The sequence below is a fragment of the Trichinella spiralis genome, assembly GCF_000181795.1.
Source record: "Trichinella spiralis strain ISS 195 chromosome Unknown Scfld1, whole genome shotgun sequence".
In the NCBI taxonomy this organism is placed as follows: domain Eukaryota; kingdom Metazoa; phylum Nematoda; class Enoplea; order Trichinellida; family Trichinellidae; genus Trichinella; species Trichinella spiralis.
Genome location: NW_003526940.1, coordinates 2,840,454 through 2,865,351, shown reverse-complemented (window position 1 = coordinate 2,865,351; position 24,898 = coordinate 2,840,454). Strand labels below are relative to the sequence as shown.

General features: G+C 39.9%; 7 protein-coding genes across 7 annotated transcripts; 3 read left to right on the top strand and 4 right to left on the bottom strand.

Moving 5' to 3' along the window:
* Positions 1-1,104: 1,104 nt before the first annotated feature.
* Positions 1,105-1,763, bottom strand: Tsp_09029 (conserved hypothetical protein). The gene is made up of 2 exons (XM_003382134.1): positions 1,643-1,763; positions 1,105-1,574 (listed from the first exon to the last, which is right to left on the bottom strand). The coding sequence occupies exons 1-2, from the start codon at positions 1,761-1,763 to the stop codon at positions 1,105-1,107; spliced, it is 591 nt and encodes a 196-aa protein (XP_003382182.1).
* Positions 1,764-1,929: 166 nt separating this feature from the next.
* Positions 1,930-2,283, bottom strand: Tsp_09028 (putative myosin-Va). The gene has a single exon (XM_003382133.1). The coding sequence runs from the start codon at positions 2,281-2,283 to the stop codon at positions 1,930-1,932; it is 354 nt and encodes a 117-aa protein (XP_003382181.1).
* Positions 2,284-4,566: 2,283 nt separating this feature from the next.
* On the top strand, positions 4,567-5,139 carry Tsp_09027 (gastric cancer antigen Zg14). Its single transcript, XM_003382132.1, has 2 exons — positions 4,567-4,665; positions 4,735-5,139. The coding sequence occupies exons 1-2, from the start codon at positions 4,567-4,569 to the stop codon at positions 5,137-5,139; spliced, it is 504 nt and encodes a 167-aa protein (XP_003382180.1).
* Positions 5,140-6,223: 1,084 nt separating this feature from the next.
* Positions 6,224-15,002, top strand: Tsp_09026 (putative proline--tRNA ligase). Its single transcript, XM_003382131.1, has 26 exons — positions 6,224-6,376; positions 8,349-8,474; positions 8,611-8,727; positions 8,795-8,874; positions 8,933-9,071; positions 9,237-9,571; positions 9,692-9,807; positions 9,993-10,110; positions 10,172-10,256; positions 10,434-10,493; positions 10,597-10,899; positions 11,033-11,191; positions 11,248-11,360; positions 11,419-11,545; positions 11,640-11,810; positions 11,941-12,192; positions 12,271-12,510; positions 12,576-12,725; positions 12,812-12,906; positions 12,969-13,173; positions 13,290-13,442; positions 13,510-13,611; positions 13,712-13,867; positions 13,946-14,380; positions 14,473-14,780; positions 14,816-15,002. The coding sequence occupies exons 1-26, from the start codon at positions 6,224-6,226 to the stop codon at positions 15,000-15,002; spliced, it is 4,485 nt and encodes a 1,494-aa protein (XP_003382179.1).
* A 188-nt stretch (positions 15,003-15,190) lies between these two features.
* Tsp_09025 (nuclear migration protein NudC) lies at positions 15,191-17,559 on the bottom strand. The gene is made up of 10 exons (XM_003382130.1): positions 17,535-17,559; positions 16,770-16,882; positions 16,649-16,726; positions 16,423-16,593; positions 16,133-16,285; positions 16,004-16,072; positions 15,817-15,942; positions 15,483-15,566; positions 15,295-15,413; positions 15,191-15,242 (listed from the first exon to the last, which is right to left on the bottom strand). The coding sequence occupies exons 1-10, from the start codon at positions 17,557-17,559 to the stop codon at positions 15,191-15,193; spliced, it is 990 nt and encodes a 329-aa protein (XP_003382178.1).
* Positions 17,560-19,088: 1,529 nt separating this feature from the next.
* Tsp_09024 (conserved hypothetical protein) lies at positions 19,089-19,424 on the top strand. Its single transcript, XM_003382129.1, has one exon. The coding sequence runs from the start codon at positions 19,089-19,091 to the stop codon at positions 19,422-19,424; it is 336 nt and encodes a 111-aa protein (XP_003382177.1).
* A 278-nt stretch (positions 19,425-19,702) lies between these two features.
* On the bottom strand, positions 19,703-23,986 carry Tsp_09023 (putative integrase core domain protein). The gene is made up of 4 exons (XM_003382128.1): positions 22,494-23,986; positions 21,728-22,185; positions 21,328-21,660; positions 19,703-21,198 (listed from the first exon to the last, which is right to left on the bottom strand). The coding sequence occupies exons 1-4, from the start codon at positions 23,984-23,986 to the stop codon at positions 19,703-19,705; spliced, it is 3,780 nt and encodes a 1,259-aa protein (XP_003382176.1).
* Positions 23,987-24,898: the final 912 nt, after the last annotated feature.

Here is a 24,898-nt window from a genome sequence, read left to right as displayed (position 1 = left end):
AAAAAAATATTACAGCTAATCACAGGAAAAAGATTTGAATCAATCGGTGAAATTTTCAGAGCTAATTTTCTTTCTACTGGTTGGCAAAAAGTCGTGTTTTCATTGGATAGCTTCTGACTGCATAGTTATGGCGTAACAACATTGGTTGTGTCGCCTAAACTTTTCATTGATTGAAATTTTTCTGCTTTGATTAGCTACAATTTCATTGGTCCAAATCTTTAATTGCATTACGTAGCATTTGATCAAGAATATCACGGTGAATTTTTTTTTCATTGTTTTTAGCTGTTTTTTCTTTTGAATATTTACTTTTCCACTTATATATTTAGTGATTAGTATTTGGAAATGTGATTTTAAAAACTTTCTATGTTTTACAGTTATGGTAGCCAAATGAAGTTTAATTATTTTTTGAAGTCAATTTTTCTAAATGAAATTTACTTCTGAATGCTCAACAACAACAATATCAATAGTAAATAACAGAGAATAGCCTATGAATAATGAACAACAGCAAATAACAGATAATAACGGCATTGATAATATCATATAATACAAGAAATATAATACAAAGTTAAATAGTGATTTTTATTTTTCACTAGTCAACAGCAGCAGCAACAACAGTAAAGAACAGCCAAGAACAACAACAACAACAATAAAAAACAACAGTGAACGGCATTAACAAAGTTAAAACAACGAAAAAGCAAGAAACTAAATAATACAATACAATACAATGGTTTAACACACTCATATCAACTTCCGGTACAGGGAGGAAAGCGGTGGCCAGGAGCATTCTGATTTTTCTTCTTGTTTTCTCATGCTGGCGATATCATGTTTTCAGTCCCAGCTTACCGACTTTCTTATGTACCGCCTGGCAGAAGTGGAATTAGCAGCCCTGTACTTCGTATTCGGGAAATAGCCCTGAATCACGGGTATCAGGGCCGTTTGAAAATCACAAATTATAGTTTGTGGATTGAGATTGACCCTGAGGACTGCCGCTTTGTTTAGTAAAGCTTGAAATATATATCCGTATGTTCCAATATCTTTACCCGTACATAAACGGTAGACTGCTAGCACCAGTTTACCCGCCACAAAGACATGGATGGTAAACAGTTATTGATACCACTGTGGTACAACCTTGAATGTGCCATCCATGGCCCAGGTTTTCATGGCTGCCAGTAATCTAATCTTATCGGCCGTAGAAAAGATCAGAATATGCTCTGACGCACACTGCCACAATAAAACATCTTCACCGGCCTTCGTTGTCTTGAACGGGACCAGGATTTGCAGGTACCGACGATGATTGGGCAGTTTTGGGTATCGCTTTGCCCGGTGCCTGTACATCGAGGACTTTACCCGTTTATACAGCGAAAAATAGCCAGATGTTGATGGCTCGGCGGAAGCTTCCTCGTCATAAATGGTCGGGATGGGTTTTGTTTCTTCCGCGCTTCGCTTTTTCAAAAACGCCTTCTTTTCCATTTTGTAGGCCAAATGTTCATCCACCGGGCAGCTTTCGATGTGATCATTCCGCTTGATAACTGTAGTCACATCAAGGTTGGTCCATACGGCACCACCACAGCCCTCTTTATCCTATACCAAAATAAACTAACCCTTAATAACGAAGGACACACACTGTACATTTAGCACATACTTTCGAGCACCTCCAATATTCGTCTGCCGGCACGTTTTAATTTATATGCTCTGCCTTCATGCACAAGGGACATACCACCGCGACGATTTGGTACAAGACGTAAGTCCGAATCATCAGCCATAACAAGATAAAGAATATAAAATGATTTGCATAACTCAGAACGGAAAGCACTGGTCGCAAAGACAACAGCAAAGGAAAATGCTAAGAAATCTTTCGCTCAAACTTGAAGATCTTTTTGTAGTGGAGTGTATAGGTTAATTATAGAAATTCAACGACAGAGGGTGTGACTAAACCATGGCCCAGGTTTTCATGGCTGCCAGTAGTCTAATGTATCGGTCGTCAAAAAAATCAGGATATGGTTTGACGCACTCTACGTCAACAGAAACGCTCGTTCTTGTAAATTCAGGCGCAAGAACAAGATCATGACGATCTCTGGAAAGTTTGGGGAAGCGTTTCGCCCGTTGTTCATACATTGCACTCCTGACTTCTCTAAAGAAAGGAAATTGGCCGGATGTTGATGGCTCAGCGGAGGAGACTGCGGCTTCTTCATCATAAATTTGCGGGATGGTCTTCGCTTCTTCGGCACTCTGCTTTTTTAATATGGCCCTTTTTTCCATTCTATAGGCCTTGTGCTGATCCATCGGACAATCGTCACCGTGCCGAGTTCGCCAGGCCGAAGGAGCAATCCGTCACGTTCAAATAAATGTAGAATTTTCGGTTGCACAACACTCTTCAAGTTAGAGACGATGTTCTTCACGAACCGAGTTGAGCGCTGACGTCTCATTGCTCAACCATTTTTGCACAGCTGGGACCTATCTCAGTTGTAACGACCCGCCGGGTGGGGTCGGCTGATTTGCCTCTGGGTTCGCGCCGGTTCGTCCGCCGTCGCTCTATGCTTGTTCTTTCTCGGACTCTCGGTCTCGTCTTCTCGTCGACATTCTCAGGACACACTTCCACACGTACTACTCGTCTCCACGTCGGTCACCGCTCTCGTTCAGACAAGATCCGTCTCGCTTTTCGCCGCTCCAATATATAGAAGGCTTTCGCCGCAGGGGGGCACCGGGGTGGGTCAACTGAAATTTGATCCCCCTATTGTCTTGCTGACAGTCTCCCGGCTTGCGGCCCTTCTATAAATCAGCGGCTTGTTACGCGGGGGCTTTGATCCGCTGCCCCAACGGATCATCAGGGACCGGCGTGCCCTTGGATCAGTGACCGAACGGCCCGCCGTACAAAGGATGACCGAGCGACCCGCTGAACAACGGCTAATTAGGTACCAAATTGTCGGGTTATGAGGGTCTGTCGCCAGAAGCCACCGGCGGCGTCTTTGAAGTGGGTGGGATGGGAGGTTTTACTGCCGCGGCTCTGCGTCTACCTCTGCCGTACCTGCAATGAGCAGCGCCGCCGTACAGCAATGGTTGTTACACAGTCATTATGTAACGTTTAAGCCTTATCAGCTAGACAGTCGATTTATTTAAGAGGGCAACGTTTAGGAATAAACTACACAAAATGATAACACACACAAAGAGAAAATACCCAAACGACAATACCAAACTTCGCTAACACGCCAACGCCAACGCACCTTCACGCAAATAGCTTACTCTACTGTAGATTATTGATGCTAAGGTTGTTGAAATCAGTAATACTATTACAATTAGAGTATGATAATCATCAGAAAACTTCTTGACTGCATAAAGACTGTCACACCTGGGCACAAGGCCGTCGACGTACATGTTCTGGAGAATCTCCTCTGCGCAGACAAGAGGAAGAAGTACTGATCGCACGTAAAGTGTTGATCGACGAGCAATGCGAACAAGTCAACACATGCTGATCACACTTTGATGACAAGCTGAAATGCTCCAGTTCTATATCCGTGCCTCCTTGTGGACGCGGAGTTGATACAAATTCTTGATATCAGCCCTGTCTCCAGACAGCCACTCAATGCATTCCATCTTAAAGTGCTGAACTGTCGAAGACGACTTAACTATTCCTCACTTCACATGGTTAGGCGGGTACCAAATCTATCTATCTATATCTAGGATGATTTCCAACCCCCTCCGTCCAGCCATTTTCCACATACGAGCGTCCAATATTTACTTTTATGCTCTGACTGATCAAACTCACGGATAATAACACTACCACTAAAGACACGGTAGAATACCGTAATCTTGAATTCAGGTATGAATTAACAGTTTCATGAAAATTTTCATCAGTTTTCACCGCACTTTCTTATTGAATTGCCATGCGGTTGTGTGACTGGCTTTTGTTGTCGGGCCTGTTAAGCGAACGCGAACACAATCAGGCATGGTGGTTGTCTTAGAGAACGGCATGAGCATCAATTAACGCTATCGGACGCTGTCAACGACCAGTAAGAAAATGCGGTGAAAATTGTTCCCGAGATTGACCGTTTTAACCTGAAACTGATACTTCTCAAATTTTCATAGACAAATAAGCTATCCTATGCTTTTTAAACATGTTCAATATGACATCTGATAGCTAACAACTTTTGCTTACAGTGAACTTACCAGTCTGCAACGCACATTGTTTGTTTGACCTACTGAAATAAGCTCATCTAAGAAACTTATCTTTACTGTCAGAACATACACTTTCAGGACATTAAAATAGCGTAAAACTGATTTCTAAAATGAGAATTTTGTTTATAAAGAAATATAGCATTAAAAAGGACAGAAAATTGATTAAGTAATGAAATGAAGGATAGTTTACCTGCGTTTTTTTAAGTTACGGTAATAATTCGTAAACTGTTTTGTTTTTTAATTTTTCAAATGATTACTATCAGGTTTGGATTTGTTTTCAATGATTCTTTAGTTTATGAATTAAATATTTATGAGATAAAAGAATTTTCTAACTTTTCTGCGTTTGATTCTTTATCGGACAAAGCAGTGGTAATTACAAATATCCCATCATATATGGACGAAGAAAGTTTAAAACTGTTGTTCCATGCTTTTGGCGCTGTTGAATCAGTGAACTTTTACTCGAAGTGCAATTTTGATAAGTATAATGATCAGGTTCCTTTTGGTTGTAAAGTGGCTTGCCTGTCGTTTGTTGATATAAATGGAAAAATTATGTTATTTAAGCAAAAGAATTGTTCTCTGATGTGGAAGAATCAGTGCATAATAGGCTTTAAAAAATGGAAAAAAGATTATGCTTCATCTTTTCTAACTAAGGATGATTATTGCTCTGCGGTCGATTTATTGGAAAAATATCAGGAAAGAGTTGTGAATGAGAAAAAGAAAAAGAAATCTGATTTGGAAAACGATGAAGATGGTTGGGTGACAGTATCTCGTGGATACAAAAATTGCATTAAAGACTCGAAAGTGAAGCAAAAGAAAAAGAAGTCATGTGGTGATTTAGTTCCATTCTACAGATTTGAAATTCGTGAATCCAAGCGAAAGATGATTGAAGACTTGCAGCGGAAGTTTGAAGAAGATAAGAAGCGAATTGCACATATGCAAGCAGTTAGAAAATTTAAACCTTACTAGTTTTTCTCTTCTGTTATGGGAAATTATGTTATAGATGTTTAAAAAATTTTTTAAATAAATGTTTCGTCAATTTTAAATTAGTTTTGTTCATTAGTTAATGCAGCAAACATTTAATGTTTTAATAAATCGGAATAAGTGCATGTAAAATTATTTGTAATTTATGATTACAATGAAAATGATAATTTGGGATGGTCCAAACCGGGGGAATTTTTGCTTGTTTGTATTTTGTATTTTATGCTTGCATATTTGTGTAAATTGTATAAATAATATTTAAAGTAAACCAACTACTGGTTGACTAAACGTTCAAGTTTGAACTGTTCTGTTACCATGATGACCACATGTTCAACGTTACAGATCAAAAAGGATCTGTTGGATTTCGAAATCATTTTACTGAACAAAACTGAAAGCAAAGACAATTATTTTTCATCTCAAGTTTACTCATCATGGCTGTGAACGTTACCTTCCCCTAGCACTGTATATGTTCTGCCAAAATGTGATCATTGCTAATCATCCTCATCGGCAGGCATAAAATATAAATTTGTTATTCATTTTGCGCCCACGCTTTCGTTGCCATTGTTCTGCGTGCACTGCAGTTGCACACTAGCAGGGGTTCACTCAGATTACGACTTAATTTGAAAAAGCATCGGTAGAATCGTAAAAATTCCTGACTGCCGAAGCAGTGTTCATGACGGCATGTAAGCATGCATATTTATTGTCTCTTTGTTCACATCCACAATCATTTATTTATTCGCTGTTCACTTGTTTGGCTCGTAGAAAGTTTTCTATTGGCGTTCTGTTCGGTTTTGTTCGTCATGGCTGATGTATGTAAGCTACGTACGTCTTGTGACAAACTGTTGGGGTAGTATGTGCCTGGTGTATGAAGGCAGGGCTTTCTAAATTAAAATATTCCGGTAAACGGAGGAAGGATTGGCAGTGTTCAAAAGTATGTGCTGAATGTACTGAATATGTTCCTTGTCATTAACAATTCGTTTGTTTCCGTATAGGACAAGAAAGGGTGAAAAGACTCCATATCCACGAACCTGGATGTGACATCTGTGCTCAGGCAGACCCTTCACATAGAAGCATGTCCGGTGGATCCGCACTTGGCGTACAAAATGGAAAAAATGGCGGTTTTGAAAAGAGAAGTGCGGAAGAAACGAAACTCATCTGCGCCATGTACGACGAAGAAGCCTCCGCTGAGCCATCAACATCTGACCATTTTCTGGTTTTTAAACAGGTAAAGTCCATGCTGTATAACTACCGGTCGAAGCGGTTTCCTAAAATGCCTGTACATCGTCAGGACCTGCAAATCCCTGACGCATTCAGGACCGACTTATGCTGAAAAGCAATGACGAGTTGTGATATACACCGGTGAACAATGCAGCGGCAGGCGTACGCTGGAGCAGTATCTAGAAGCTTTAATGTACCCCATACCAGAAACGATTTAATGCCGCTTTCCAAGTGGTGGTTTTGTATTATATTTCATTCATTGCTTTTTTCATTTTTCATTGTTTCTATTTGCTATTATTAATCACTTATATTTGTTTATTTTACTTATTGTTGTTATCATATGTTATTTACTGCTGATATTGTTGTTGTTGAGCGTTGAAAAATAAAAAATTATTTTGCTTTTTTTGTTGACCTACTGCCATCTCATTTTATTAAACTTCATGTAGTTACCATAATAATGAAATATAGAAAACTTCCAAAAATCTAATTTAATAATTAATTAAATAAAATAAATTATATTAATTTTTAAATGAAAACTAATATAATTTAATTGTATTACAAACATTGATTACTAAAAAATGTCAAATTAAAAAATAAATATTTATTAGACGAATGAAAGAACAACTGCATTTGACAAACGTGACATCAAATATACTAATGTTACGTAATCAATTGTTACGTATTCAAAACATTTGTACCAATGAAGTGAAAAATATTGCAGCTAATCAAAATAGAATAATTTGAACCAATGAAAAGTTTGATAAGAGAACTAATATCATGGCGCCATAAGTATGCAATGAGACCCTACGTCATTATCATCGAATGGGAAAACAATTTCTAACAACTAATTGGAAAATGCAAGCAAAAACTTCCCCGGTTTGGACCACCTCAATAATTTGTAGGATTAATGTAAAAAAGTTTTAAGTTTAATATTGCATTTGTGAAAAAGCTACTTTTAAGTTCACATGCTTAACATGCTGTTGATTTGAATTTCCACAAAATGTAAATGTTTGGAGAGTATCGATTTTACTGTACTTGCATTTTATTTTGCATTTATTGATACTGTAGAATGTTATTGGTTTATGGGTTGCTACGTGTATATTGTTGATTTCGAATATTTATCTTAGAAATTTAAAATATTTTTTGTTTTGATGTTTTTAAGCTTTAATTTTATTTTGGAATACTTTTTAAGTATTTTTCTATATATGCATCCATGTTTTGATTGACTTATAAGTATTAAATAACAGTTGACTGGTATTTGTGTGGCACTATATTAAAGTGAGGTGATGAGACACTGTACAGTTTGTTATAAAAATAGTGTAAATAACTAGTATAAGGTTTTTAAAAGTGTAATATTATTTACACATATGACAGTTTGTTCATTATTTTTGCTTTTCCAGTCATTTCTAGAAAACACTGACGAAGAATAGCTATGTCTAAATTGAAAACTGCCGTCACATTGTCAAATAAAGAGCATCCAATATGTATGTACCATACTTTTTCATTATTAATCATGCATTAATGAAGTAACTGAAGAAATTTTAGGCTCATTGGTCGTGTTGAAAATATTTGAAAATAGGATAGCTGCCAGTATAAAATGGGATAAAGTTACTAAAATTGAGAAGTACATAAATAAAAAAAATGTATATATATATTTGAATTCAATTTTTTGAAATGATTTTGTCGTAGTGATGGATTCTGCATCGTTGGCGATATTGCTGTGGCAAGATATTTATTTGAGACATTTGACCATCAGTTGAAAACGCTTAGCTTTTTCTTAAATGACTGCGAAGTAAGTGAAACAGACAATTTGACTTGCTGTCTCTGTTTCCTTCTGGAACTTTTGGTTATACGTATAATGGAAGGTTTTTGAAATATAAAAATTGTACTTTATATCTTTGTAAAATTAATATGAAAAATTATCTTTTTTAAAATCCCTTTTATATTAATGTTCCAGTTATTGTTTTTGTCTTTTGAAGATCGATTCATGGGTGGAATATGCGCTGAAACTTGGTGAAGTACAACCGAATGAACAGAATGCGTTGCTTCTATTTCTTGAAAAGTATCTGTTGGAACGAAAATCTACAAATAGTTTACTGACGTTGGTTGGCGAGTCAAAAACATTTGCCGATTATGCAGTCTGGTCTTCGTTGAATTGTAAATCTTTCGAATTGTTTGCTTAATTATTTATTATTTGATAATTGTGCCATTGTAGCAACTGAAATTAAAGGAAAATTGCAGAATTTTCCAACAGTTCTTCAATACAGCGGAAATATCGTTTCAAATAATGTTGCCGATGCAGTTTGGCAGTTAGTTGAGAAAAATTGTAAAACAACAGAAAATATTGGATATTCAAAAGTAAGTGAAATGAAGACATTGTCTTTTCTGATGCATGGAATAGTTGATTTCTTTTTTTATTCTGCAGAAAGATGAAGGCAAATATGTTGAACTGCCAGGAGCCAAACAAAACGAAGTTGTTGTTCGTTTTCCACCAGAAGCTAGCGGGTGGGTGAATGGATTTTTATTGTTTTTCTGCTCTGATTTTTTTTCGTCATTGTTCGAGTTGTTTGTTTAGATATTTGCATATTGGTCACGCCAAGGCAGCTATGCTCAATCAATACTACAGAGATATATTTAATGGGAAATTGATAATGCGTTTTGATGATACGAATCCTGCAAAAGAAACGGAAGAATTTGAAGAAGTAAGTGAAGAAGAATAATTGTTTTTGTTATTTAATTATTTTTTTTGAAAATATTAATATGGATTTGAGGTAATTTTGGATGATTTGAAATTGCTTCAAATTACTCCTGATCACTGGAGTCGTACTTCTGATCATTTTGAACAAATTTTGAAATATTGTGAACAGCTGTTGGAAGAATCGAAAGCGTATGTGGATGATACGGAACCTGATCTGATGAAACAAGAACGTGAACAAAGAAAAGAATCAAGATGTCGAAATAATAGTTTGTTTTTGTTTTTGTTTATTTCAAATTTCAATTTGTCATGGAAAATATTTCATCATTGTGTAGGTGTAAAAAGAAATATGGAACTGTGGGAAGAGATGAAAAATGGTACAACTGTTGGTCAGAGGTGTTGTGTAAGGTTGAAAATTGATATGGATTCGGACAACGGTTGTATGCGCGATCCGACAATTTATCGTTGCAAAACTGAGGAGCATATTCAAACTAAAGGCAAATATAAGTATGAGCAAGATGTTGTTTAATTCAAATGTTGATCGTAATTCGAATTAACATTTTTTTCAATATTTATATATCATATATGCTTTTAATTTTTCAATTAATTTTTTTCACAAAATTTAAGAGTTTATCCGACGTACGACTTTGCGTGTCCAATTGTCGATAGCATTGAAAATGTCACGCACGCCCTTCGAACTACAGAATACCATGATCGTGATGAGCAATATTTTTTTATTTTGGGTAAGAATAATTTTAATTTGTACTGAATTGAATGCTAGAAATGATGAAATTACAAAAATTATTTGTTGCAATCAAGTGAATACGATTATTTGAAATATTTAATTTTGGTTATTATTGTGAATAAATAAATAGTATGAATTTTGGTGATTGATCTATTTGTATGCTTAGATGTAATTTTGATTTAGATGCTTTGAAATTGAGAAAGCCTCACATTTATGAATACAGTCGTTTGAATTTGATGAATACAGTGATGAGTAAACGAAAGCTCACCTGGTTGGTGAATGAAGGAATTGTTGAAGGATGGTATGAGTGATTTTGTTTGTTTGTTTTTGTAATGCAGTTTGATGAAGCAATGTAATTTTAGGGATGATCCCCGTTTGCCTACTGTTCGGGGGGTTCTTCGTCGTGGAATGACCGTCGAAGGTCTCAAACAGTTTATCGTTGCTCAGGTAATAAATCGATTGTGATTGTATTGTCCAATACTTTTCCTTTCAATATTTTTTTTCACATTGTTCAGAAGGGAAATGCAGAGAGAACGTTTTTGTGAAATTATTGTACAATACTTTCATTCTATTTTTACATGTAGTATTTATCTGTTCAAAAGTGTGAAACAGTTCAATTTTCAGGGATCTTCCAGGTCTGTTGTTATGATGGATTGGAACAAACTGTGGGCTTTTAATAGAAAAGTAAGAATTTTAATTTGAAATTAATAAAAAAATAATTTTTTCAAAAAGTGATATCCAGTTGAATTGTTGTAATTAATTTGTTTTTTTCTAAATTATTGTTCAGGTAATTGATCCAATAGCTCCGCGTTACACTGCATTGTTGAAGCAGAGTTTAGTTGCGGTTCGTATTGATGAAGTGCATCCACATGAAAAATCAGTTCCGAAACATCCGAAAAATAGCAATATTGCTGGTGAAAAGATCGTTTATTATGGAAATGAAATTTTCATTGAACAAGAGGATGCGAATTTGTTGAAAGAAAATGACACGATCACTTTGATAAATTGGGGAAATGCGATTGTGAAAAAAGTTGTAAGAACTTCTGGCAAAGTTACGTCAGCTGCGTTGCAGCTTTGTCTAGAGAATACGGTAAGCAAGGGGTAAAAATTTCTAATTTTTCACTGCTTGTTCTAGAAAGTAGAGGAAAGTTTTTTTGTTTGCTCGCTCATTTGGATTATTTATTTCGAAAATGAAAAATTGGAAAGAATTTTTTGTAATTTAGAATTTTAAAAACACACTCAAATTGACTTGGCTGTGTGAAGAGGACAAGCGAGAAAAACAGCTCATTCCAATAATTGCTTCACATTTCGACAATGTAATATCGAAAGCAATTCTGGGCAAAGATGAAGATTTCAAAAAGTTCATCTGTCGTGATTCTAGGGTTCGATTGTATTTATATAATTTTTTTTTCTTCAACAATGCTGCAATTTGTTATAGCATGATTTTGAAATGGTCGGCGAATGGGCAATGTGTCAAATAAACAAGGGTGATATTGTACAATTGCAGAGGAAAGGATTTTACATTTGCGACCAACCGTACAGTGCATCCAGGTTGGTATATTTTGTGAAAGTTAATTGAACTTTTCTCTTCCATTTCACACCAATTCAGTCCGTACACTGGTCTGCCTTCACCTTTGATTCTTTTCAACATACCCGATGGCCATGTGAAAGACCTTCCCACTGGGGTGATGGCGACGAAACCAGCTTCTAAAAAAGTTGAATCATTGCAAGTACAAGTATGATTATTTATTTATTTATTTATGCATGCTGATTTGTTTTTATCGAATTCATTATAAGTTGACTGAGAAGAATTGATTTAAATTGTTCAAGGCTGGTAACGTTGATAAAAAATCCGTGGTAAAAATGAAAGAAATGCAAAAAAAAGATAAAATGGAAGCGAAAAACGATGATCTGCTGGTCAACAAGGAAGTTTCGTTGTTGCTTGAAATCAAGCATTTGGGCGATGCAATTCGCAAGATGAAAAGTGAAAGCGTTGAAAAGGTTGGTGCAATAAAAACCGAGAGAGAGAGAGAGGGAGAGCGGGGGTGGGTGGGAGAGAATATATATATATATGTATCCTATACAGTTGAATATTTCTTTGAAGAAAAATTTTTTGTTCACATGTTTTTAGGCTGTTGTGCAAGTTGAAGTTGAGAAGTTGAAACAGTTGAAAGCAGATTATGAATTGGTAACGGGCAAAAAGTGGACTCCAAATTTGGTGAATGAAATTTCGAATCAAGTCGATCAGTTGGCAAAGAATGATGCCGATCAGGCAAATCAGCCTGGGTGTGATAAAACGGCCATGTCTTCTGCTGAGATGTTGTTGAAAATCAAAGAAGTTGGAGATGAGATACGTCGGATGAAAAGTGATGGACTTAAAAAAGTATACTCTACTAACTAGTAGCAGTGGTGGTGGTGGTTGTATTAAATGGAGATTGTTGAATTTGTGTTTTGTATTTAGAAAGAGATTGAAAGTCGAGTGGAAATTTTGAAACAGTTGAAAAGTGATTTTGAAAAATTGACAAATCAAAAATGGAATCCCGATTTGGTGAATGAATTATCGAAGAGAACAACAACGGCGACCGTTGAAACGGTCGAAAGTGGAACTTCTTCTACTGTTGAACAATTGGACAAATTGCTTCTTGAAATCAAATCTGTCGGCGATGATATTCGACAAATGAAAAGTTCTGGAGTTGATAAAGTAATTTATAAATATTCAAATGTGGTTTTTTTATTTGTTTGAAAGTTTTTTTTTCAAAATCTTAGAAATCTATTAGCAAATCGGTTGAAAAGTTGAAACTTATGAAAAGTAATTTTGAACAGTTGTCAGGAAAACAATGGACTCCGGATTTGGTGAACGCAATTTTAAATCCACCACAGTCGAATAGCACAGAGAAAAAAACTACCATAGATCAGGTGAGGATAAAACGAATTTTGTTGTTGAATTTCACTGATTATTTCACTGCGCACATATATATATATATGTATATTTTGTTGTTCAGCTTGTTGAAGAAAATAAACCGGATGTTGTGAAAAAACCTCCTAAAGGAAGTGTAAAAGTTGAAAAGCAGCAAAATGAAGTGAAAAAAATTACCAGGTTTGACAATTGTTTAACAATGAAATGAGAAATAATTGGAAAAATTTTCATTCTTCTTTTAGACTTGGATTGGAAACTACTAAAGAAGGGAATTTTTCCGAATGGTACAGTCAAGTGATTACAAAAGCTGAAATGATCGAATATTACGATATAAGCGGCTGTTATATTATTCGACCTTGGGCTTTTGCAATTTGGGAAGCAATTCAAGCTTGGCTTGATCGTCAGATCAAACTGATGGACGTGGCCAATTGTTATTTTCCAATGTTTGTAAGTCAAGCGGCTTTGGAACGTGAAAAATCTCACGTCAAAGGCTTTTCGCCCGAGGTTGGAGTTTGCAATATTTTTGTACTTTTGTATAACATACTTTATTAATTTTTTCTCAGGTCGCTTGGGTGACCAAATCTGGACAATCCGAAATGTCCGAGCCGGTGGCTATTCGACCAACCAGCGAAACCGTCATGTATTCAAGTTTTTCTAAGTGGATTCAATCGCACCGTGATCTACCGTTGAAAATTAATCAATGGTGCAATATAGTGGTATATTTGTTGGATTGGATTTTTCAATAATAACAACAATAGTAATATTTTTTTTCACTTCGTTCAGAGATGGGAATTTAAACATCCGACGCCATTTTTGCGTAGTCGGGAATTTTTGTGGCAAGAAGGTCACACAGCCCATGCGAACAAAGATGACGCCGTCAAAGAGGTTCGTTAAATTGTGCGCATATTTTTCTCATTTGTTGAAGCTGAAAAGTTATCGTGCGTGTGAGAATTTAAAAAAAATTTCTTTTTTAAATCCGTTTAAGGTTCACGATATTCTCGACTTGTACGCCAGAGTTTACGAAGAATTGTTGGCTGTGCCGGTGATAAAGGGACGAAAAACTGATAAAGAAAAATTTGCCGGTGCCGATTTTACAACTACAATTGAAGCTTACATTCCAACTTCTGGACGAGGGATTCAAGTTTGTCGAACTTTTTATATTATTATTCAAATTGTTCTGGTTGATTAATGAGTCATTTAATGAATTAATTAATTTCAGGCGGCCACTAGTCATCATCTGGGGCAGAATTTTTCCAAAATGTTCGACATAGTCTACGAGCATCCGGAAACGCAGAAAAAGGAAAACGTCTATCAGAACAGTTGGGGTTTGACGACGCGTTCAATTGGTGTTTTCACCATGATACACAGCGATAACCAGGGTCTGGTGCTGCCACCGGCAGTTGCGAAAGTTCAAGTATGTAAAAAAATAATTTTTTTGTCTTCAAAAATGGACTCGAACGTTGCTTCTGTTGTTGTTCAGGTTGTCATTATTCCTTGTGGTATTACCAGCTCTTTGGACAAATCGGTCGTTAAAAATATCCAAGATACGTGTCAACTTTTGAATGAAGAATTGCGAAGTGGTGAAATTCGCAGTATGTGTGATTTTCGTGACAATTATTCACCAGGATGGAAGTTCAATCACTGGGAATTGAAAGTACGTACAGCTAGCTAGCTAGCCAGTGAAAATAAAGGGGGGGGGGGAAGGGAAATGAAATGAAATTATGCCGGTGATGTTTCTTTTTTCAGGGTGTACCGTTGAGAATGGAATTAGGTCCGAGGGATTTGAATGAGAAACAAGTGACATTAGTTCGCAGAGATGACGGATCGAAGATGACCGTCTCGATGATAGGATTCAAAGCGGATGTTATAAAGCAACTGTTGACTAATATACAGAACAGTTTGTTCAGTCGTGCCAAAGCAGAAATGGACAATTGCACAAAAGTTGTTGAAAAGTGGAACGACTTTTGCGACCATTTGGAAAAGAGATGTCTCGTGATGGCGCCATTTTGCGGTGCTGAAGTCTGCGAAGATCTTATCAAAAAAGATAGTACTAGGTAAAATTTTTCAGAAAATATATTATTGACTGAAGAATGATCTCTGAATCTTCTTTTTCAAGAGATGAATCAACGGATCCAACAGCTCCGTCAATGGGAGCAAAATCTTTGTGCATCCCATTCAATCAGCCAAAGCTGCTGCAAAAAGGCGAAAAAAAATGTGTTCATCCCAAATGCAACCAACCGGCTCAATTTTACACTTTGTTCGGTCGTAGCTATTGATTTTGAAAGAAAAAAAGCAATTGTGATGATTAATTTCAAATATTAATATATATATTTTACATACTTTGTTTTTTTTCTATATTATTAAAAATCGAATACAACAAGAACATGTGCTGTTTATTAAATACAAAATATTAAGCAGATATATATATATATATTTGGGAAAAGAGAGAACCATTTCATCCCAGTTAACAAAATTTCGCTTTTGAAAAATCCATCTCTGGATGTTGCTGCATAAATCTACAATAACAATTACAAATGTAAAAAAAATTTTTTTCACTTTTTGTACTACTTTTTCAAAATATCATGTTTCTTTTGGTCATCACTTGTTGGTAAGCCCATTCTTCGTTGTCGATCATCGTACATCATCTTCTCCACCAAAGGACGAGTTTCATTATCCAGGTCTGCCAGCTGAAAAATGTTTTTCACTTTTTATGATTTGAAATAAACATTTTTTCAAATCACTATATTCTTCCATACTTTTGAATTTTCGGGAACCACTTTTTTCGTATCAATTTCCGGATCTGTTGTCACCAATCGAGACCACCAGCTCATTTGATCCGACTGAAAAATTGATTCAATTTTATGAAATACAAAATACTTTCAAAAATAGCATTTCATTGCGTTCGACTTCATTTATCTTTTTTCATTATGCAGTATTAATTTAATTTAGCTCAAATATTTTTTACCCACACGTCACGTCAACAGTAGCTTGAAATTCATTCTCCCTTTTCGTTGTAAAACTGAATTTCCCAAGACAATATTTCAAAAAAAAAGCTCCAATAAAATGAACAAATGAATAAAATGACAATACTTTCTCCAAGTTTAAAATTATCAGCTTTGAATCATCTAACATCCATGTGCAATCATCTGGACGAATTTTGCCATGCAGTTCACCATCAATTATGGGCGTCTGACCTCGAATACCAACTTTAAGATGCTGGAAATTACAGCATAACATCGATGAGTGATTTTTCATTTTTCAAATTCAGTTTCATTACCTGATTTGAAAATTCTACAATCACATCTCGTGCTTTCACTGCTACTTTCATTTTCGTCGGTATGCGAACCTGCATTTATCGTACATTTAAAAAAGAAAAAAGCCATAAACAATACTCTCCCTATCTCACCTCAACTTCTTTCAAAGTTTGAGTCCAACTGTAGTTTTCAAGATTTGCACCATTACCATCATTAATTTTAACTTTTCCCTCTTCTTCTTTCTCATTTTCCTTTTCTTTTTCATCATTTGAATCCGGCGGCAGCTCAGTAACAAAACCTTTGCCCTGCATTGAAAATAAATAATCCATATCATAGGTGCATTTTTCATTGACAAGTCTCTCTCCACAGTATTCGGTCCATTTACCGAATAGTTCTGATATTATAATTCAACAATTTCCAAATTTCATTTATAAAAGCTCACCTCATCTGCAACAACATCATCTTCCACCTCTATAATTTTAGGCTCATTATCTTCATTCAGATGTTCCCGTTTCAGGCGAATTTCTCTTTCTTTCAACTTTTTCGCTGCTTCCACTTGCTTCTGCGATTCAAAAGAAAGTTTTCTGTATCGTCGACAAACTTCCAACAGCATCTTCAAAAACAACATGCAAACAAAAAGAAATACAATACCAAACTGACTGATTTACCGATTCAAGAGCTTTTTCGTTCGAATTTGAATAGAAGTCGGTTTTACGAGCCAAAAAACTGAAAATTGCATCCAAAAACTAAAAACAAAATTAACCAAAATACAAATCAACACCACCAAACCACCACACTCACTCCTCCAACACCGGCTGCAGCGTCTTGTGCAATGTTCAACAGCAGAGCATCATATTTATCAGTAACTACTACGTCGCCCATTTTGCACACTGTTATATGACCTAATTTGAAATGGATAAATGAAATCTATATTTAGAAAAGAAATGCTTCTCAAATTGACAGACTAATAATACACATCATCAGCTGAAAAAAGACGGCAATTTTTAAACTGAATAAAATTTTTCAAAAATCTAAATACAATAAAACAAACGACCATTCTTTCAAAATTATCATTAAAAATGCACAGCAAACACGTCAAAACAAGTAATCAATTATGACTGTCAACTTTATGTCTGAAAGTATAAATTTCTTATGAACAAACAACACTATTCAATAAAAAATATCCATTAGAAACACTGCTATGTTAACTTTCAGATATATATCAATGTTTTCAATGGTTAGATACCAAACAAGACATTACAAAAATATATTTAAACAATATCAAAAGTTCAATGAATTCATGCATTCAATAAAACGTTATTTTCTCACTTTTCAACTAAAGCAAAATCTCTTTAAAATTTCAAAACAACAAATCACTATAAATATTTAAAAAATCTTTGTCAAATATTGAAAACTTTAGTTCGTCATACATGAAAAATTAGATAATGAGAAAACTAAAACAAACAGTGTCAAAAATTATTCGTTTAACTTCACCAAACGCTTTACATATATTGAATAAACAACAAAAATACTCGCAAAAAATCATTTATTAACTGCACAGTAAACTTTGCAGTTTCATTACAGTATATAAAAACTTTCAAGAACAAATTCCAAATAATTTAATCTGCAAAGGTCCGTTTTCAAAATTGAAAAATGAGTTGAAATAGCAAGTTCTAGTGTTCATATTAGATCTTTTCAAAAGAAATCAAAATAAGGTTTGGTCTGAACTCATCCGCAATAATTCGACCCATTTTTGTGATTGGCTGGTCGCTGATTGGTTGTATTGGTATTGTTCGGTAATTGGCTACTAACTTCTGCTATTTTATTAGCTAATTATTCTGATAAGTGATTGGGTGAATAACTGTGCCATTTGATTAGCTATTCAGCTGTGATTTAGGATTGGATGATTGTTGTTTATCAAATCTTTACCAAATATGGGTGCATTACCGTTAAAATACCTTATATGGACATAAAAAAGCATTTACAATGTTTTAAAGAAAAAACTTTTAGTTATGACGTGAAACTGGGTACATTTGTTTTTAGACTTTGCAAATGATGCATTTAAAAAGCTTCTGCGTTTTACATTTCACTGTTAACAAAAGATTATCTTATTGCTTAATTTTATTCTTGTAAATTTGCTTTTGCATTTTATTTCTTCACATCTATGCTGATGAACAGACTGTTTTCGAAGAAACTTTTCTGCTATTCGACATAAGCGCTTCAGAACTAAGCAAATGTATAGTACAGAAATTTCCATTTTACAACAACAAGCAAATCTGAACTTATTACAATATATATCATGAGCAAGATGGGCAATACAACAATAACGTATAAATATGGAAAATGTCCATTTCTAAACTTGTAGACACTGTGCCACGGCAACCAACTAATCGTTATATTGAAAACATGCATTGTCTGTAATATTGCTATAATAATGTGCTACATTAAGCCATTGTTTGTATGTTTATTCACAACCCGTATTTGTCATTATGATTTGTGCACTTGAGCGTGTGGCATCTCCCTTTGTGTATTGGCTTATGTCGGTTCTTTGAGATACAAACTGAAATTCATTATTATTTATTCCCATCATTCGAAAACACATCTCAAACCTACGACACAGAAAATAGCACAAGCTAATGATAAGCATTGAGGAGTGAAATAAATGAAAAATAGAATTGACGGTTTTGTTTTTTACAAATTAAATATCTTTATTATCTAATTGCATTATTCTACAAAAATATAGAAGCAACAAATGAACAGCCTGAAGAAGAGATAACTGAACAAAGAGTTATTAAATAAACGTGTTCATCTAGGTCATTTTTTCTTTTCATAATTTGACATGTAATGACTTTTTACGATGGTGACAGAGCAAAAAAATAATTTTCTTTGCTTTCACTTTTGTTTGGTAAAATCATTACGAAATGCAACAGATATTTTTTGATCTGTAACGTTGAACCATAGTAATACAAAATTGCAACTCGAATGTTTAGTCAACCCAGTAGTGGATTTACTTTAGATATTGAAAGAGAAATTTAATACAATTTACACAAAATGTATAACCACAAATTTCTATTTTAAACAAAGTTTCAGATTTTATTTTTTATTTAAATGAAACATAAGAAGAAAAACAATAGCTCTTATTGTAACGACCCGCCGGGCGCGGCCGCTCGATCTGCCTCCAGGTCTCCGCCAGTTCGTCCATCGCTGTTACTCTTCACCGACTCGTCTTCGCTCCCGCGTTCTCTCCTTCGTGTCGCCATCATCCGCTCTCGTATCGTCGCCACAACTGCACTCCACACTCGTCCGCTCGATAACTGCCCGATGGTCTCCGCCGCTTCCATATATAGAAGTATTCCGCCGCAGGGGGGCACCGGGGTGGGTCAACTGAAATTCGATCCCTCCATTGTCCTGCTGACACTACCCCGGCTTGCGGCTCTTCTATAAATCAGCGGGTTATTACGCGGCGGCTTTGATCCGCTGCCCCAACGGACCATCAGTGACCGGCGGTGACCGAACGCCACGCTGAACGACGGCTAGTTAAGCACCGGCTCGTCGGGTCATGCGGGTTGGTCGCCAGAAGCCGACCGCGGTTCTCGCTGGCGGTATCTTTTGAACTGGCGGGAAGGGAGGGTTTATTGCCGCGGTTCGGCGTCTGCCTCAGCAGGACCTGCAATTAGCAACGCCGTCGTGCAGCAATAGATGTTACACTACTCCCCCCTTTATTATGAGCACGTCCCGTGCTCGTCCCCCGGGTCGTGTATAAAGTCCCGCATCCAGGGGGGTCTCTGGGTCTTCCTCCTTCCCCGTGGTTCTTGCTGTCCTTCCCAGGGTTGCCGCGAGCCGTGATACGGCTTCAGCCGGTCAAAATGAACCACTAGTCTCTGCCTCTTATCCCTCATCCCCTTCACTCGGTAGGTGTTCCAGTCCAGTTTCTTCTGGACTTCGTACGGGCCATCCCAGTGCGCTCCCAGCTTGGTCTTTTCCGGGACTTGCATCCACACCTGGTCGCCTGGCTCATACACAGGTCCGTGGGCTTTTCGGTCCTTCCAGAATTTCTGGCGCCGTTGCTCGCGGCCTGCCCTTCCCCGGACCGCTTCGTAGAGCTGCTCCAAGTCCTGTCGTAGACGCCGAGTGTACTCCCCGACTGATTCCTCTGGTGTGCTCTTAGGCAAGCCATACACCAGGTCTACTGGGAGGCGCATCTCTCGCCCGAAGATGACTCGACTGGGGGTAGCGCCAGTGGTGTGATGAACGCTGGACCGATAAGCAAGGAGGACTCTATCGAGGTGGGCATCCCAATCATCCGGGTGGTCGATGGATGCCTTCGCCAGAAGGTCCAGTAGGGTGCGGTTCATTCGTTCTACCAGACCATCGGACTGCGGGTGGTAAGCTGTGGTCCGGGTTTTGGCCACCCCGAACAGCTGGCACACTTCCTTCACGAGTTCGGACTCAAAGTTCCTACCCTGATCGGAGTGGAGCGTCTCTGGTGCCCCGTAGCGGCAGAAGAGGCCGTTCACCAGCACCGCGGCCACCGTACGCGCCTCTGCGTTCGGCAGCGCGAACGCCTCCGGCCACTTCGAGAAGTAGTCACACACCACTAGGATGTACCGATTCCCGCTCCGCGTTTCTTCTAGAGGCTCCACTATGTCCATGCCCACCCGTTGGAAAGGGTATCCTACCGGCTGGAGTTGCATAGGTGCCTGGGGCTTCTTTGTCGGGACTGCCCGTGCTGCACACGTCTGGCACGCCCGACACCAGTCCTCGACGTCTTCCCGTTGCTGGGGCCAGTAGTATCGTTGACGCAGCTTTGCTAGCGTCTTCGCCACTCCCAAGTGGGCCCCCGACTGCCCGTTGTGGACGGCGGCCAGGATCTCCGGGATCCTCTGCCTCGGTATGACCTGCAGCAGCCGTGTCTCGCCCGTATCCGGCGTCTCCCACTTCCGGCATATGATCCCCTCGCGCACGACTATCCGGTCGAGCTGTGCCCAGAGGCTTCTCAGCAACCGGCTACCCTCTGGGGCCGCCCGTGGCCAAGTCCTCTGCGTGCTCCACTCGCGGATCTGCTGGAGCTCCTTGTCACTCTCTTGCCACTGCTTGATAGGGTTGGCCGCGTCTAGCTTCACAGCCCCCACGGGTACCTCAGCAGGGCTTCCCTCCAGTCCGCATTGCTTGCAGACGCGCCGCGACAGCGCATCCGCATTCTGGTGCTTCCGTCCGGCTCGATGGACGACCTCAAAATCGAACTCGGCCAACCTTTTTAGCCAGCGGGCTACCTACCCCTCCGGTTCGCGAAAGTTCCGCAGCCATCTCAAAGAGTTGTGATCTGTGCGGGCAATGAACCTCCTACCGTACAGATACGGTCGGAAGTGCTGAGTAGCCCAGACTAGCGCCAACATCTCCCTTCGCGTCGCGCAGTAGCCCCGTTCAGCCCGTGAGAGCGAGCGGCTGGCGTACGCGATCACCGATGGCGGGTCCTGCCCCCCTTGTTGAGACAGTACTGCTCCGACGGCGTCTTCGCTGGCATCCACATCGAGGAGGAAAGTGCGGTCGAAGTCTGGGTGGCCTAGGATCGGGGGGCTGACCAGCGCCTTTTTCAGGAGGGTGAACGCCTCCTCCTCCTTCGGCCCCCAGTGCCACTTTTCCCCTTTCTTGGTCAGGGCATGCAGAGGATTCGCCACGCCTGCAAAATTCCTGACGAACCGCCTATAATAGGACGCCAGCCCCAGAAACTGCCGGACCTCCCTCACGCATCGAGGCGTGGGCCACTTTTGGACGGCTGCTGTCTTCTCTGGGTCGGTACCAATCCCGTGCTGTGTTACGACGTGGCCCAGGTAGTGTACACTCTGCCGCATTAGTTGGCACTTCTCGGGCTTGATCTTCAGCCCCACTGACTGCAGGCGGGACAGCACCCCTTCCAAGCGCTCTAGGTGCTCCTCTTCTGTCTTCCCGAAGACGATGATGTCGTCGAGATAGACGAGGCACGTCTTCCACGTTAATCCCCTCAGCGCTTTTTCCATCAGCCGCTGAAACGTCGCCGGGGCATTGCACAGCCCGAACGGCATAACGCGGAATTGGAAGAGCCCCAGAGGTGTGGAGAACGCTGTCTTCTCCCGGTCTTCTTCTGCGACTTCGACTTGCCAGTAGCCGGACGCTAAGTCCAGAGTGCTGAACCACTTGGCCCCCGCCAGCGCATCCAGCGTATCGTCTATGCGCGGGATGGGTTGAGCGTCGACGCGTGTCACGGCATTCAGCCTGCGATAGTCAACGCAGAACCGTGGGGATCCGTCCTTCTTTCGGAACAGCACTACCGGTGAGCTCCAGGGGCCTGAGGCTGGTTCGATTACCCCGGCATGCAGCATTTCCCTGATCAAGCGGTCCACTGTCTCCCGCTGGGCCTGTGGGAGGCGACGGGGTGGAAGGTTCACTGGCTAGGCCCCTCCGGTCTCGATGCAGTGCTGGACAAGGCTCGTTCGTCTGAGATCACCCCCACCGCATGAGATGGCCTTCCCGTACCTCCGGATTAGGCTGCGTAGGGTTCGCCGATTCTGCGCGGAACACTCCGCTCTGTCCACCAGAGCGCGTTCACACGCTCCTAGCTCACCGCTATTGTTCCCTGGTCTCTCCCCTACGGTCTCCTCTCGTGATACTTCCCGGGGGCTCGCCGTGATCCAGGTGCATCCGATGCCGGGCCGCGTTGCGTGGGATGGTTCGTGGACGATCCGGACACTCGAGCCGTCCGTCATGGTCATCTCCCCGGCTTGCCAGTCAATTAGCTTAACGTACCGGTCGAGAAAGTTGGTACCCAGGATCCTTGGTGCGACCAAGCTTTCCACAACGGCGACGTGGAGGCGTCCTCTCCAGCTTCCCAACTGCAGCGGCAACGTCCCCTGGCCGCAGAGGCGCACTCGTCGCCCGTCGCCGAGCAGGATGGAGCCTCCGGCGGCTTCTAGAGGTTCTCCCCCGGTGGACTTGTGCCAGGTCGAGAGTGGTACTACAGAGACAACCGCCCCGCTGTCCAGAAGGAGGGAAATCTCCAGCCCGTTTAGCTTACCTGCTACAGACGGCGCATGTCCAGCTTGGAGCTCTGTCATCGCTAAAAGGCGGCGGTCCCCGTGTCCATTGTTCATGGCGTGCGCTGGCCGGGTTCGGGTCCGGAGCTGGGGGCAGTCTCGCCGGAGGTGGTCCAGGCTGCCACAACGGAAGCATCCGGGTGCGGTCCTGGGGGGTCGTGGCGCTGCCCGTTCCAGCTGTTCCATTCTTTTGGCCAGGTTGTCCATTTCCCTTATCATGGCGTCCATCTTCTCGGCCATCTCCGACTTCTCTGTCTTCGCGACGCCGGCGCGGGGCTGTTGCTTCTCCTGGTAGCCGTCCTCCACCTGGAGTATCCTGGTGGCCAGCTTTCGAGCTTCGGCGAGGGTCGGCGGTTCCTGCAGCCGGATCGCCCGGTAGACTTTTTTCGACGTTACCCCAGCGCTAAAACGCGTCACGAGGTCGCGCTCTGACACATCCGCTCTGCGTCCCAACTCTGCCACCTCCTGGGCGAACTGCTGGATGGATTGGCCTTCGCGTTGTTGCAGAGCGTGGAATCGGTCGGTCAACATCGCCAGCGACTCCTCGGGACCATACGCGTTTAGCAGCCGTTTCTTCAGCTCCTCGAAAGAGTCGTCCCTCACTTGTCCGGGTGGGAAGAGCTCACGGCGCACCGGGTCCGTCAGTAGGTGTCGTCCGACAGCTCCATGATCCATCGTTGGTACCCCGCTGGCGCGGAGGAAGTCTTCCAGCTTCTCCACCCACTCTTCGGCATCCATTCCCGGGCCAAATGCCGGAGGCGGGTAGAAGTATGCTCCGCGTGAAGGTACTGGTACGGGTTCCCGGACAGGCCCCCATTGTAACGACCCGCCGGGCGCGGCCGCTCGATCTGCCTCCAGGTCTCCGCCAGTTCGTCCGCCGCTGTTACTTTTCACCGACTCGTCTTCGCTCCCGCGTTCTCTCCTTCGTGTCGCCATCATCCGCTCTCGTATCGTCGCCACAACTGCACTCCACACTCGTCCGCTCGATAACTGCCCGATGGTCTCCGCCGCTTCCATATATAGAAGTATTCCGCCGCATGAGGAGTGAAATAAATGAAAAATAGGATTGACGGTTTTGTTTTTTACAAATTAAATATCTTTATTATCTAATTGCATTATTCTACTAAAATATAGAAGCAACAAATGAACAGCCTGAAGAAGAGATAACTGAACAAAGAGTTATTAAATAAACGTGTTTATCTAGGTCATTTTTTCTTTTCATAATTTGACATGTAATGACTTTTTACGATGGTGACAGAGCAAAAAAAATAATTTTCTTTGCTTTCACTTTTGTTTGGTAAAACCATTACGAAATGCAACAGATATTTTTCGATCTGTAACGTTGAACCATAGTAATACAAAATTGCAACACGAATGTTTAGTCAACCCAGTAGTGGATTTACTTTAGATATTGAAAGAGAAATTTAATACAATTTACACAAAATGTACAACCACAAATTTCTATTTTAAACAAAGTTTCAGATTTTATTTTTTATTTAAATGAAACATAAGAAGAAAAACAATAGCTCTTATGAACAGGAGCGAAAGAAAGATTAAATTCCAAATTTTTATTGTGATTTATTGAAATTCTTTGTCATTCATTGAAATTCTGTTTATTTAAATATATTATTTGTGTTGAAGTTTATACTTTTTCATGATCAGCATTCCCGAAAATAATTTTTATCATTATTCCATATTTTATTGTACCAAAGTGATGTTACATCAAATGCGATGGTAATAATTCAGAAAAAACAATACAAAAAATAAGCTAAATAGTGATTTTCATTTTTCACTAGCCAACAGCAGCAACAACAACAGTAATAAACAGCCAACAACGGTCTAGTACAG

Coding starts and splice junctions, on each gene's coding strand:
- Tsp_09025 (XM_003382130.1), bottom strand. CDS start 17,559: ATGAAACTGCAAAGTTTACTGTGCA. Junction 16,727..16,769: donor TTGGAGGAGTGAGTGTGGTG/GTTTGGTGGTGT, acceptor TTTTGTTTTTAG/TTTTTGGATGCAATTTTCAG. Junction 15,414..15,482: donor TGGTTCCCGAAAATTCAAAA/GTATGGAAGAAT, acceptor AACATTTTTCAG/CTGGCAGACCTGGATAATGA.
- Tsp_09023 (XM_003382128.1), bottom strand. CDS start 23,986: ATGGCGACACGAAGGAGAGAACGCGGGAGCGAAGACGAGTCGGTGAAA. Junction 21,661..21,727: donor AGTGGCCCACGCCTCGATGC/GTGAGGGAGGTC, acceptor GGAATTTTGCAG/GCGTGGCGAATCCTCTGCAT. Junction 21,199..21,327: donor CTTCCGACCGTATCTGTACG/GTAGGAGGTTCA, acceptor TCGTCCATCGAG/CCGGACGGAAGCACCAGAAT.
- Tsp_09028 (XM_003382133.1), bottom strand. CDS start 2,283: ATGGATCAGCACAAGGCCTATAGAATGGAAAAAAGGGCCATATTAAAA.
- Tsp_09029 (XM_003382134.1), bottom strand. CDS start 1,763: ATGGCTGATGATTCGGACTTACGTCTTGTACCAAATCGTCGCGGTGGT. Junction 1,575..1,642: donor AATATTGGAGGTGCTCGAAA/GTATGTGCTAAA, acceptor TATAGGATAAAG/AGGGCTGTGGTGGTGCCGTA.
- Tsp_09027 (XM_003382132.1), top strand. CDS start 4,567: ATGGACGAAGAAAGTTTAAAACTGTTGTTCCATGCTTTTGGCGCTGTT. Junction 4,666..4,734: donor TTGATAAGTATAATGATCAG/GTTCCTTTTGGT, acceptor ATGTTATTTAAG/CAAAAGAATTGTTCTCTGAT.
- Tsp_09024 (XM_003382129.1), top strand. CDS start 19,089: ATGAAACATAAGAAGAAAAACAATAGCTCTTATTGTAACGACCCGCCG.
- Tsp_09026 (XM_003382131.1), top strand. CDS start 6,224: ATGTCCGGTGGATCCGCACTTGGCGTACAAAATGGAAAAAATGGCGGT. Junction 9,572..9,691: donor CAAACTAAAGGCAAATATAA/GTATGAGCAAGA, acceptor ACAAAATTTAAG/AGTTTATCCGACGTACGACT. Junction 10,494..10,596: donor TGTGGGCTTTTAATAGAAAA/GTAAGAATTTTA, acceptor ATTATTGTTCAG/GTAATTGATCCAATAGCTCC.